The sequence below is a fragment of the Lipophrys pholis genome, assembly GCF_963383615.2.
Source record: "Lipophrys pholis genome assembly, chromosome: 5".
In the NCBI taxonomy this organism is placed as follows: domain Eukaryota; kingdom Metazoa; phylum Chordata; class Actinopteri; order Blenniiformes; family Blenniidae; genus Lipophrys; species Lipophrys pholis.
This window is the reverse complement of record NC_137628.1, coordinates 33,831,440-33,845,172: the sequence shown is the minus strand read 5'-3', so window position 1 is coordinate 33,845,172 and position 13,733 is coordinate 33,831,440. Positions and strand designations below refer to the sequence as shown.

General features: G+C 45.2%; 1 protein-coding gene across 2 annotated transcripts in view; it reads right to left on the bottom strand.

Annotated features, from left to right (window-relative positions):
- Positions 1–1,384: 1,384 nt before the first annotated feature.
- dctd (dCMP deaminase) overlaps positions 1,385–13,733 on the bottom strand; it is a 23,135-nt gene continuing 10,786 nt past the window's right edge. Inside the window, exons 5-6 of one of the 2 annotated variants that reach the window (XM_080464331.1) lie at positions 5,498–5,594; positions 1,385–2,376 (exon numbers count right to left, since the gene is read on the bottom strand). In XM_080464331.1, the coding sequence (XP_080320457.1) occupies positions 2,298–2,376; positions 5,498–5,594 (176 nt within the window). In that variant the 3' untranslated portion in view covers positions 1,385–2,297. Of the gene's footprint in view, positions 2,377–3,925; positions 4,636–5,497; positions 5,595–13,733 lie in introns of those variants that run through there. The other variant, XM_080464330.1, reaches the window with a different exon arrangement.

Genomic DNA, 13,733 nt, shown 5'->3' with positions numbered 1-13,733 from the left:
TGGTCTTTTTTACTAATGGAATGACAAATAACCTAATCCTGAATCCTGCCAAGGAAGTTATAGTGAGCGCAGCTAAATTACACCAGGGCCCAGTTTTTCTAAACTGTTTTATGTTAACCACTGGTTAAGCCCTAACCGCCGGTTAAATCCTTAACCCGCCGTCAGCTCACCGACCGTTAAATATGTGTTGTTTAAAACATGCTTAGTCATCCCGTTAGTTAACTGTGAGGTCAACAACAGTGGTTAACGTCCCTGACGCTCCGCCCAAGGCTCCGCCCACTTTCAAGTCTCTGTGCTTCCGTGTTTTGTCTTAAACATTGAGGTGGAGGCAGCGCAGTGTTTTTATCTGCTCTATTAAACTACCATAACATGACAAACTACCAGGATGTTAAAGTGGAAGATGAAAACTGAGCTGGAGGATCAGAGGCTTCATGGTGCCTCTTCTTCTTTATTTTGACCAGAGAGAACCATCCAGAGAGAACCATCCAGAGAGAACCATCCAGAGAGAACCATCTAGAGAGAACCATCTAGAGAGAACCATCCAGAGAGAACCATCCAGAGAGAACCACCTAGAGAGAACCATCCAGAGAGAACCTTCTAGAGAGTGGACTGAGTGGCCAGAGAGAAAAATAATAAGAACGTGGGAACCAGATAATAAGTCGTTACCTTAAATTAATGAAGCGAGGGAACCAGATCATTTCATCTCTGGATTGATGAAGGCTGAGGTCTGCATGAGGCAGCAGGGGGCGCTCCGCTATGAGAAGCTCCACAGAACTTCTTTATAATGAAGCCAGACTTCTGGTTCCTCAGGAACTACTAAACAAACTACAAACTACTGGAAATGAAAGTTTGGAGTTTTTAGAGCTAAAATGAGCCTTTTAATGGCTTCATGTGAAAGAGAACTTTAATCAGAGTGTTTACGTACACCACTGTTGGGATTTATGGTTGTTATTAGTGTTAAATCACTGTAAGTAATAGATTACTGAAAGTAATAAATCACTGGAAGTAATTTATGAAAAATTTAAATTGTTAATGGAAGTAAACCGTCATTTACTCAACAACAACTCCTAAAGTAATTGAGTAATTACTTAAAAGTTAATAACCAAATATAATTTAATACAAAATTATTAATTGATTAAATTTGTTATTTATGTATTAATAATAAATCGGGGCACCACCAGATAAACTGGAAATAGCTAATACCAAAATATCAGTCTCGTTTGTAAAGGTTTATTTAAGTTAGTTAATATTTCTGTAAAATATAACAATCTCAAATAAAAGGGAAGGTGTGAGATCCGAAAACAGACTGTTACGAACCAGTGAATTGTCAACAATAAATACACAATAAATACACAATAATCACCAAGAATCATTCATTCAGCTAACAGGCGTTTATTAACAAAATGTATTAATTCATAAATAATTCTGAAATCATCTCATAAATCAACACATTTAAGTAGCAAACGACACCTAACACAGAGATCTAATCTATTAAACAGCAACACTATGTACAAAGAGTGTGTGTGTGTGTGTGTGTGTGTGTGTGTGTGTGTGGGCTCTGGAGTGATGAGGGTGAGTGGGTGTAATAACTTCGAACGTCCACCAGGTGGAGGCAGACATTGGCCGGTCAGTGTGGTGACCGTGACGACCACTAGGGGCGTGCGGCGGCGTGCAGCGGGAGAGCGCAATGACTCGATGTGTCCACCAGGTGGATGTCAAGAGGGATTGCAATGACTCACGCAACCACTAGAGGCGTTTGACTCGCTCTTTCTGGGGACGCGGTTGCTTAGCGGCCAGATAAACAAGACGTCCGTCACGCTCACATGCGCGCGAGGGCGTTCTCGGAGCGAAGCGGTCTCACCTACAGTAAACGAACGGGCGGTTCTGTTGGCCCGGTTCTGACTCGGGTTAGTGAAAGAGGGGGAGATGAGAGAGGGGGGAAAGAAGAGAAAGACAGAGAATTCAGTCGCCGCTCGGTTCTGGCTCGCGTCTTCAGAATCCCCCAAAAAAGGAAAAAAAAGGAAAGAGAAGAAGCAGTCCAAACTGGGTCCTGCTCGTCCAGCGGGCTGACGTTGGTTCTGTCCCTTGGACCTACTTGGTGATCTCTTTACCGTCCCGAGACAGCAGAGACGTGTGTCCCTCTCGGTGGCTGGGATGAGTAACAGGGGACAGTTGGTAGGAAAGGAGTCTCACCAAGTGGACGTTTGGACCCCTGTGGTGTCGGGTCGGGTTCGACCATCACCATTGGTTCCCACCCTGGGGGGTCGGGAACTTCCTGGGGTCTTTGCCTTGCTGTTTTATGGCCTGTTCATTGTTCCTGGTGTCTCTCCTCTGGGGGGACGACTGCTGGAGGAGTTCACTGGATCTGGAGCCCAACTGTGTGTGTGTGTATATATATATATATATATATATATATATATAGGAGCTCATTTCCAAATGGAGTCAACTAAGGCTCCGTTCACACGACAACGAATTCCAGTGTATCCGCAAAACTGCCTTCACTTTTGGGGGGTCCGTTTACACGGCACCAGTTTGCGGATGCACTGTATCCTCAGAGGTTTTAACGCAGCTCCCAGCATACGAGCTGCCGAAGAAGCAGCTAAATCCTTTGAATGTCACAACATTCTTACATTCTTTTCTTGAAGGCCTTTTAACCTTTTGCTGTACCTGCTGGTACAATGGGCTGAGTGTGGGAGATAAAAACAGCTTCAATAATATCACCAGTAAGCTCCAAAATGATTGGAAGTCCCCAGAGGGACTTGGGCTGGGTCTGGGAGGGAGGAGGATCTAGAAAAGCAAAAGGAAAGAGCAGCCGACCAGAGCAGGTTGAGGAATTCTCTCTCTCAGGCCGTCAGGAAAACCAACAGGAAGTCAAAGTCCTCCTTTCCCTCTGCCATAAAGCATAGACATTTATTTATTTTTATTACTGTTCTTACCATTCACTGTCTTGTTTTATGCTTATCATATCGGGTTTTAGTTATTTCTTCATTTCTGACATTTCCTGATGTCCCATGCTGATTCCTGACCGACGACTGAATGGAACGTATAGAAATAAACACACTGGGGAACTGAACATGAATTTCTCTTTGTGAGATAAATAAAAGTGTGTGAATGTGAATCATCTCTCCACCAGACCTGCTCAGCACACGGGATTTTGATAAATAGATATTAAATGCATTATTATTAAGAACTGAGCTGCAGAGATGCTAAATTATTTATTCAAAACCAAACTAAGAATTCTTTTGTTCATTTGAAAACTAAAAAATGATTTGTCTCTTTTTGTTTAATCATTTTACAGCATTTGGCAGCAGGACACGTTCAACTGGAGCTTTGCACTAAAACTCAAAGTTCTGACTCATCCTGAAGTTTGTATTTGAGTTCATGTGAAGCAGGAAAAGAAACTTTACTGTTTTACTATTTAAAATGAAGCTGAATGAAGCTTCTGTACTAAACTGAGTTACTGAGATGATCAAAGTGTCCAAAGAGTCCAATTTTGTGCATTTTTAAAAGTATAATTACCAAAGATTTAGGATGGTTTTTAAATCTGTAATTGTTCCCTTAGTTTAACATTTTATTATCTTTTACTCTTTAACTAAATCAAAATTCACATTTTGATGTAATTAGTCCTGAAGCACATTGAGCTGAAACATGGAAGCAGGTCTGCAGGAAATAAACCGAGGGAATGAAGCAGAAACAGGATTATTTACGGGTCTGCTGATAAAGCTTCAAATGGTTTCAAATTCTTTAACGATTCACTGCCCTCCTGGTTTTTATAGGTTTCTGTGATGATATGAAAATATGGTAAATGTTAATAAAAACATTGTGAACATGACAGATCCCATCAGAGTTCAAACACACTGCATCTCAAACAGTCCGTTTGGTCATGATACTTTGTTTTAAAAAGAAATGATTAATACCTGTTTTTAATATTCTGAAATTCAGTATTTTTAATCTGTCATGTTGACCAAATAAATCCTTAAAATATTTCAGTTTATTTCAGAAAACCCCTGAAATATTCAGAGTATAACATTTATATGTTAGGATTGTTACAGATTAGAAAGACACACACACACACACACACACACACACACACACACACACACACACACACACACACACACACACACACACACACACACACACACACACACACACACACACACACACACACACACACACACACACACACACACACACACACACACACACACACACACACACACACACACACACACACAGAGAGAAAACACCCGACACAAAAGATTTTCAAATCAAACGGTGAGCAGAGTTTGTTCCAAGGCCGCGTGCATCCCTGAACCAAAAGGGACTTTTTAAAAGAAATAAAAGCAGAGGCCTTCTGCCAGGCAGGGCCAAGCGTCAAACTACGGTTAATCAAAATATCAAATGATGCCAAAGTCAAGGTATCCTTGAGATTCCCTTTGGACAAAGCAGGGGGCAAGAAGACGTGCAGAAAAGAGGCATCAAAGTCCCTTTGAATCTCGTCATTCCTCCTCTGCCTCCTCGCCTCGCTCAGCGGCTCCCCAAGGTGAGTCGTTTGCATTTTCACTTGGACGCGCAGGATGGTTAATGGAATTAAAATCAATGACAATCTCAGTCCTCTTGGGCTTGAACTGCCTGCCAACACACACACACACACACACACACACACACACACACACACACACACACACACACACACACACACACACACACACACACACACACACACACACACACACACACACACACACACACACACACACACACACACACACACACACACACACACACACACACACACACACACACACACACACACACACACACACACACACACACACACACACACACACACACACACACACACACACACACACACACACACACACACACACACACACACAGGTGGTGACTTTGTACCTGCTGCTTCACACGTGTTTAGGAAATAAACGGCTTTGGGCCAAAAGCTTCAAACAGAAAACTTTACATTTAGTTAAAATATCCTCAGAAACACTCAGTACTCAGAGGCAGTATTACAAATCTACTGGGCAAGCAAAGCATCGCCATCTCCATGGCAACCAGCATGCTATTAAACATCACAGGAAGTATTACTGAGTGGGCGGAGCCTCCGAGTTCTCACACCCGCTTCACACAGGATGTGAAATACACTTTTTATTGTCATCACGGAGAGAGAGGATATAAAAGAGTGTTCAGACTGCCCCTCTGCCCCTCTGCCTCTCAGCCCCTCTGCCCCCCTGCCCCTCTGCCTCTCAGCCCCTCTGCCCCTGGTGTCCTGCCACCTTAAGGGCAGGATTGTTCTAGAGTTTAAACTGAAGGCCTTTACAGCAGTGTGAATGATAAAACACTGCTGACTGTTCTCATGTGAGGCCATTTGGATGATGACAGTAAGCTTCAGAACCTTGAGCAGAGTGGAGGTGTGGGCCGACCGCTCTGTGGCAGCAGAACGAAACCCTCCACTGCCTCCATGTTTCCTCACCTGAACTGGATCCCCGCCATGTTCAGCAGCCTCCTGGACGCCGTCATCTCCGGCGTGTCGTGGTACTTATCGGAGAGAAACACCACCTCCTTCAGACCTGCGGAGAAAGAGAGAGAGCGCCAGGTAGAACCCTGCTCACAGCTCAGCGTATCGGCGCCGTTCTGATGGCGGCGCTCCGGTAACCGGTGACCAGCAGGGAGAAAAGTCTCTTTGGGCTTTAATCCCACCGACAGCTGCTCAGTCTTCAGTCCTCAGTGTCACGTTCTGTCGGCACCAGGTTCACTGCCGCGCCGGGGATGCACCTGGCTCTTAAAGCCACAGCGCACTCTGATTGGTTCGTTTTACTTCCTGTGTGACTCTGCATAGGATTCAGTACTACTCAGAAACCAAGTACTGCATTCAGTGTTCAGAATATATGATAGTTACAGTGGACACGCAAATACTGACATGCACGTCTGGTCTCACACCGAGATCTGGTCTAAGACTGAGATCTGGTCTCACACCGAGATCTGGTCTAAGACCGAGATCTGGTCTAAGACCGAGATCTGGTCTAAGTCTGAGATCTGGTCTCACACTGAGATCTGGTCTCACACCGAGATCAGGTCTAAGACCGAGATCTGGTCTAAGACCGAGATATGGTCTCACACTGAGATCTGGTCTAAGTCTGAGATCTGGTCTCACACCGAGATCTGGTCTCACACAGAGATCTGGTCTCACACTGAGATCTGGTCTCACACAGAGATCTGGTCTCACGCAGAGATCTGGTCTCACGCAGAGATCTGGTCTCACGCAGAGATCTGGTTTAAGACTGAGATCTGGTCTCACACAGAGATCTGGTCTCACGCAGAGATCTGGTCTAAGACTGAGATCTGGTCTAAGACTGAGATCTGGTCTAAGACTGAGATCTGGTCTAAGACTGAGATCTGCAACAATCATAATTGACTTTATTCAGTTTCCACCAAATATAATTTAACTGGATCTTCAAAATAAATGAGTTCATAAACTGGATTTTATTTCTTTAAGATATTTCATGACTGTTTTTTACCCTATATATTAGATATATTTCATCAGTTCAAGTTGTTTTAGAGTTCTGAGTAGATTTAATCATTTACACAGTTTTACCTTTTTTCCACTGTGAAGGGAGTTTGACCAGTTTTCAAATGTTTCCGTCGTTTTGGGTTTAGAGTGTGTGAACGGGTGAACGTGAGCGGGTGAACGTGAACGGGTGAACGTGAGCGGGTGAACGTGAACGGGTGAACGTGAACGTGAACGGGTGAACGTGAACGTGAACGGGTGAACGTGAACGTGAACGGGTGAACGTGTCATAATCCGACCTGGAATCAAAGCTCTGAACCGGATATGGAAAAACATGACGATGAAACACACGTCAACTCCAACATACAGAACAGGAACTTTCCTTAAAGCTTTTCTATTCTACTAAGTCTAAGTCTGCTCTACATTCTAGAAATGTACTTCTAGTACAAGTGCTAACCTTTAGTCACTTGTCAATACCAAGTTCCAGTAAAAGTACTTCTGAAACTCCAAGAAGACAAATTTCTTCTTCACATGCAAACGATGTACAACAACAGCGTTACGGTGAAGCTCCTCCTGTGGCGACACTACGTCACCCCCACAGCCTCACAGTCCGCTGAGCGTAGAGCGCCGGGTGTGGAGCGTAGAGTAAGAGCGTAGAGCATAGAGTAAGAGTGTAGAGCGTAGAGCGCCGGGTGTGGAGCGTAGAGTAAGAGTGTAGAACGTAGAGTAAGAGTGTAGAGCGTAGAGTAAGAGTGTAGAGCGTAGAGCGCCGGGTGTGGAATGTAGAGTAAGAGTGTAGAGCATAGAGTAAGAGTGTAGAGCGTAGAGCGCCGGGTGTGGAGTGTAGAGTAAGAGTGTAGAGCGTAGAGCGCCAGGTGTGGAGCGTAGAGTAAGAGTGTAGAGCATAGAGTAAGAGTGTAGAGCGTAGAGCGCCGGGTGTGGAGCGTAGAGTAAGAGTGCAGAGCGTAAGGGTCGGGTGTGGAGCGTAGAGTAAGAGTGTAGAGCGTAGAGTAAGGGTGTAGAGCGTAGAGTAAGGGTGTAGAGCGTAGAGTTAGAGTGTAGAGTAAGAGTGTAGAGCGTAGAGTAAGAGTGTAGAGCGTAGAGTTAGAGTGTAGAGTAAGAGTGTGGAGCATAGAGTAAGAGTGCAGAGCGTAGCGTGTCAGGTGTAGAGCGTAGAGTAAGAGTGTAGAGTAAGAGTGTAGAGCGTAGAGTAAGAGTGTAGAGCATAGAGTAAGAGTGTAGAGCATAGAGTAAGAGTGTAGAGCGTAGCGTGTCAGGTGTAGAGCGTAGAGTAAGAGTGTAGAGCGTAGAGTTAGAGTGTAGAGTAAGAGTGTAGAGCGTAGAGTAAGAGTGTAGAGCGTAGCGTGTCAGGTGTAGAGCGTAGAGTAAGAGTGTAGAGCGTAGCGTGTCAGGTGTAGAGCGTAGAGTAAGAGTGTAGAGCGTAGCGTGTCAGGTGTAGAGCGTAGAGTAAGAGTGTAGAGCGTAGAGCAGTGGTGTCAATCTCAGATCCTGGAGGCCGCAGCCCTGCATGTTTCCATGTTTCCCTTCTTTAACACACCAGAACGATGGTTCTTCACCACGTTCAGCACAAAGCCAGAGAACCAGCCTCACTGCAATCAGCCTGATGGAGCGGGGAGACGTGGAGACATGCTGTGGTCCTCCCTGGCGTAGAGCATAGAGCATAGAGCATAGGGCATAGGGCATAGGGCATAGGGCATAGAGCATAGGGCATAGAGCATAGGGCATAGAGCATAGAGCATAGAGCATAGAGCATAGGGCATAGAGCATAGGGCATAGGGCATAGGGCATAGAGCATAGAGCATAGAGCATAGGGCATAGAGCATAGAGCATAGGGCATAGGGCATAGAGCATAGAGCATAGGGCATAGAGCATAGAGCATAGAGCATAGGGCATAGGGCATAGAGCATAGGGCATAGGGCATAGAGCATAGAGCATAGGGCATAGAGCATAGAGCATAGGGCATAGGGCATAGGGCATAGAGCATAGAGCATAGGGCATAGAGCATAGGGCATAGAGCATAGAGCATAGGGCATAGAGCATAGAGCATAGAGCATAGGGCATAGAGCATAGAGCATAGAGCATAGAGCATAGGGCATAGGGCATAGAGCATAGAGCATAGGGCATAGAGCATAGAGCATAGGGCATAGAGCATAGAGCATAGAGCATAGGGCATAGAGCATAGAGCATAGGGCATAGGGCATAGAGCATAGGGCATAGGGCATAGAGCATAGGGCATAGAGCATAGAGCATAGAGCATAGGGCATAGAGCATAGGGCATAGAGAGACGCTACTGCCGACCCAGGGACCGAGCTTGCTTGCCTGCCACACACGCTATTATTATTATTATTATTATTATTATTATTATTATCATAAAGATATAATAGAATTTCACAAAACTCCACATCAAGTAAAACTGAGATGAATGAAATAGTGTGAATCATCAACAAGCAGCAACTTGAACCGTTTCATTAAATGTAGGAGCTGAGGTGAGACTGAGTCGTCTCAATCTAAAAAGAGACATGCCAAAGAAACCAGATGGAAAATGGAGAAATTGCAAGACATGTGATGGAAGAGTGGGGGAAGCACAATGTTTATCCTGTTATGAAACTTAGGTAGATGTGAAATTCTACCTGTGAGTGAAATGAATGAATCATTCTGAAATCCTGGTGAGTGGCCCTCCTGAAGATGGTTCATTCATTCATTAAGTCCAAGCAGCTGAGCAGAAAGTGTGAATGAAACTCTTCTTCCAACACTCAAGCTGCCAGAGCTTCACATTGGCTCAGGAACCTGGAGAGTCTGAAGCTCTGCTCTCTCTACACAACCCTCCAAACGGAGGGTTTCTTCTGTGTCTCCTCCTAATTGGTCATTTTCTAAAAACCAAAGAGGCGTTAGGTGTCGGTGGAGCAGCCGAGTCTGTCTGTACTGATCAGATGAGCAATAGGCTTCACTTCCCGGATCGCTGTGGCAGCAGCCAGCGTCTGCTCCGACCCTCCAGCCTCAAGGCTTCAGGGGAAGAAAGTCACACTCAAGACTTTGTAGAGCAACTTGAAGGTCTGAGCAGAGCGCCGCTCAAACATTTGCTTCTCTTCACAGCAAGTTCCTGGAAGAGCCTGAATACAAGCTGCAGGGACAATGCTAAATGCTAACCTCCATGGACCACGCTAAATGCTAACCTCCATGGACCATGCTAAATGCTAACCTCCATGGACCATGCTAAATGCTAACCATAAGAGTCCTGTATGGGACTATGCTAATGCTAAATGCTAACCTCCAGAGTTCTGCAGGTACAATGCTAATTTGGTGAGTTTTGGTCAGGGGGTCACATTTGGGTTAAATGGCGCATCAGTAGAAGAAAAACAGAAAAAGAAACTCTACGAACACAACAGGGTCCTTGCTTCCAGGCAAGTCCTCCTTTGTAGAGCCGTCAACCTGGGACAGGACACCACCAGTAAGGTTTCAGGCTCAGACCAAACAGAATAGTTCTCACCAGAGCCTGGATCCAGGTGGGTTCTGTTTCTGTTGGTAGCTACAGCTCCAGGTATCACCCTCCACTGGAGGTCTTTTCCATGGGGGGGTTTGTCCAGGACTCACCAGCTCCCCCGAGGGCAGTGATTCTCAACCGGGGATCCGCGGACCCCTAGTGGTCTGTGGTGTAATTGCAAGGGGTCTGTGAAAATCAAACATCTCTTAAAAAAGATCCTATGACAGGTCCTCAGGGGGCGGAGCCTCCTGTCAGGCTAAGAGGCTAAAGTGGAATTTGTAGGTAATAAAAAGTGCTGCTCTACCATTTTAATCCTCATCCCACACCGTAGTCGAAGCCAGAGTCTGAGCACATCTGACGTAATTACGTCACTGCTGCTCCGCTCAGACATGCACGGATTTCAATTCCACCACCCTCCAAACCTCCGTCACCAGCAGTGAGTCAGCATTAAACTAAGAACCAAGCTGAGCTGCAGCAGGAAGAGCTTCAGCTGAACTCTGGACCGAACGGGTTAGTTTATATTACCGACCCAGACTAGCTTCAGCTGAACTCTGGACTGAACGGGTTAGTTTGATATCACCGACCCAGACAAGTCTACGCTCTGGATCTACGCTCTGTCAGCATTGGTACAAGAGAGCAGCAGCAGCATCGCTGCTCTCTTGGTCAAAGCTGAGGAACCTTCTGCTGATGCTGAAGTCATTACAATAATCATTAATCTGGTGGATGAAGTTTGAAGTCAGGAGGAGAAAAGACAGGAACCGGTAGAGGAACCGGTAGAGGAGCTGTTAAAGGAGCGTTCACACACAGAACCACCACATGTTGGCAGGAACCTCAGTTCCTGACCAGGATCAGCATTTTGAGCTGGATTCTAGGATTCAGGGTGGAGGCGTCACTCCGTCACCGACCGTCTCCACCTTTTATCCTGAGCTACAAGTAAGAGCAGGAAACATGGAGGATCGCACCGTCAGCAGTATTGTTCCACCGTGTTGCAAACGAATGAGCAGAGCTGCGGCTGGATGAGGCCGTTGCTCATCGTCACTTTTATTAATCTGTCAGGAATGTGGCGATTCTGGAGAATTTGTTCTATTAGTTGTGGGTTCTGCTGGGAGAGATGTGGGCAGTCGCCCAGGGCTCAATCTGTGAAGGAGCAGCAGAGGACGTGAGAACCACGTCTCAGGTGTGTCTGGTGGAGGCGGGTGTTCGCCCAGGGCGAAAACCATCTTTGTCCTCCCTGTCCTTCTCCCAACAAACCGTCTCCACCTCACTATGAACACGGCTCAACACGAGGCTTCAGGACATGTAGTACACATGCCAGGCCTTTAGGGGCGCTGTGACTCACCAAACACAACAAAAACACAGAAGAAGACAGACCACATAGAAATGTAGAAGTAGACTTCTGCACATAAACACATAACCCACTATATATCACTCTAGTTTTATAGGTCTATGGCCCCGCTCCGCCTGCTTCTAGCTTCTGCAGCTCCACCCGAGCTTCTAGTCCCTGATTGTTCTGGTTATTAGGTGACGTAGCGGACCTCAGTGGGGGGAGGAGGGGGGCCATTACGTCATCTTTTGTCCACTGATGATCTTTGCCGACTTTGCCGTCCACACCCCGGGGGGTTGGACAGTACGAGCCGGGGTTTTAGAATCTGCCCACTCTGGGACCCGAGTTAAAAACCCGTCTCCGGGGCCCTGAACGCCTCATGTGGACGAGAGGCCAGAAACAGCTGGTTTAGGTTCACCGGGTTCCTGGAGTCTACTTCTAAATTTCTTCTTCAGTGTTTTGTTGTGTTTGGTGAGTCACAGCGCCCCTAAAGGCCTGGCATGTGTACTACATGTCCTGAAGCCCGGTGATGAGCCGTGTCCCTAGTGAGGTGTGGACGGTTTGTTGGGAGAAGGACAGGGAGGACAAAGATGGTTTCTTCGCTGTGAGGATGTTCCTCAGTTCTCTATGCTTATCTGCTGGATTTGCTTTAATGGAGATCAGTTTCAAGTTCTTTCATTTGTCCTCCTACCGTCCTCATTTCAACTTGTGCTCTCTTTTTGTTTTTGAACTAATGAAACAGATGATTTGACCCATAAAGAAGCTCTTCATGCTCCCCGACGCTCCATCCAACATTCAGGTCCAGTCGTGTACAAGCGTAACATTCCCAGATTAAGGATATTGCTGCAGGGTCGGACAGAATGATGTCGTGTGGTTGGCGCTCATTAGTTCTGGAACCAAGTGCTGGAGTGTTCCACTGCTTCTGCTTCTCCATATATCCCATCAGTTGAACTCTTCCACAGTATTGTCCTCCTCCTCCTGCTCAGCGTTACTTTTTTCAATGACGACCGATTCTTTGTGACGAAAACATAAATGGAAAAAATTGCTGACAAGAAAAATTCAAACAAAGTTTCTGTTCATTAGCAACTGACGAGTAAAGAAAGGACGAGAAAAGAAATCACAGCGGTCAGCCGGATAATCTGGATTACAACCGTCCTCTCCGGCTTCACTTGCAGGTTGTAAGTACTTTGTTCAAATAGGCAGAAAAAAACCCAGAACTTGTGAAGAACATGATTATGTACTGCGCTTCTGTCCCAACAGGTCTGAGACATTTTTCATCCTACAGGTGATCTAGTACGTTCTTAGTGTATTTGAGTAAACACAGTTATAGGTCTGCTTACAATGGAGTTTTACTACCATGACAATCTATCACAGTACAACAAAACTGTCAGAATACTTAAAGATTAAATTTGAACTAAAACTAAAATGTGACTTTAACTAAATAGATTCAATTTTTTTTTCAAAATGTGACACTGGAACTGGAGAGTTATTAAAGCCCGACAGTGGATCTGCTGACGGCTCCAGTGAGCAGCTGGAGTCGTCGGGTCCAGAGATTTGAACTTGAGAGGAATAGACTTTAACACCTCTTGTTGAAAACGCTTCATCTCCATGGAAACAGGGAAAACACAACTTTCTGAAAACGCTCAGGTTCCATTGCAGACGGCAAAAACTCTGCTTTTGGTTACTGTCACTATGTTTGTAGTAACCAGTAGTTCTGCACATGCTCAGTAGAGCCAATCAGAACAAAGTTTCCTCCGTGGTGTCATGACTCCCACATTCTCCTGGATGTGGTACTTTTATTTTCACCATAATAACAATCCAACTTAGTATTTTTATTTTGACAGTCACCATAATAACAACCCAACTTGGTGGTTTTATTTTGACAGTCCCCGTAATAACAATCCAACTTGGAACTTTTATTTTGACAGTCCCCGTAATAACAAATCCAACTTGGTGGTTTTTATTTGACAGTCACCGTAATAACAAATCCAACTTGGTGGTTTTTATTTTGACAGTCACCGTAATAACAAATCCAACTTGGTGGTTTTATTTTGACAGTCACCGTAATAACAAATCCAACTTGGTGGTTTTATTTTGACAGTCACCGTAATAACAATCCAACTTGGTGGTTTTATTTTGACAGTCACCGTAATAACAATCCAACTTGGTGGTTTTATTTTGACAGTCACCGTAATAACAAATCCAACTTGGTGGTTTTATTTTGACAGTCACCGTAATAACAAATCCAACTTGGTGGTTTTATTTTGACAGTCACCGTAATAACAATCCAACTTGGTGGTTTTATTTTGACAGTCACCGTAATAACAATCCAACTTGGTGGTTTTATTTTGACAGTCACCGTAATAACAATCCAA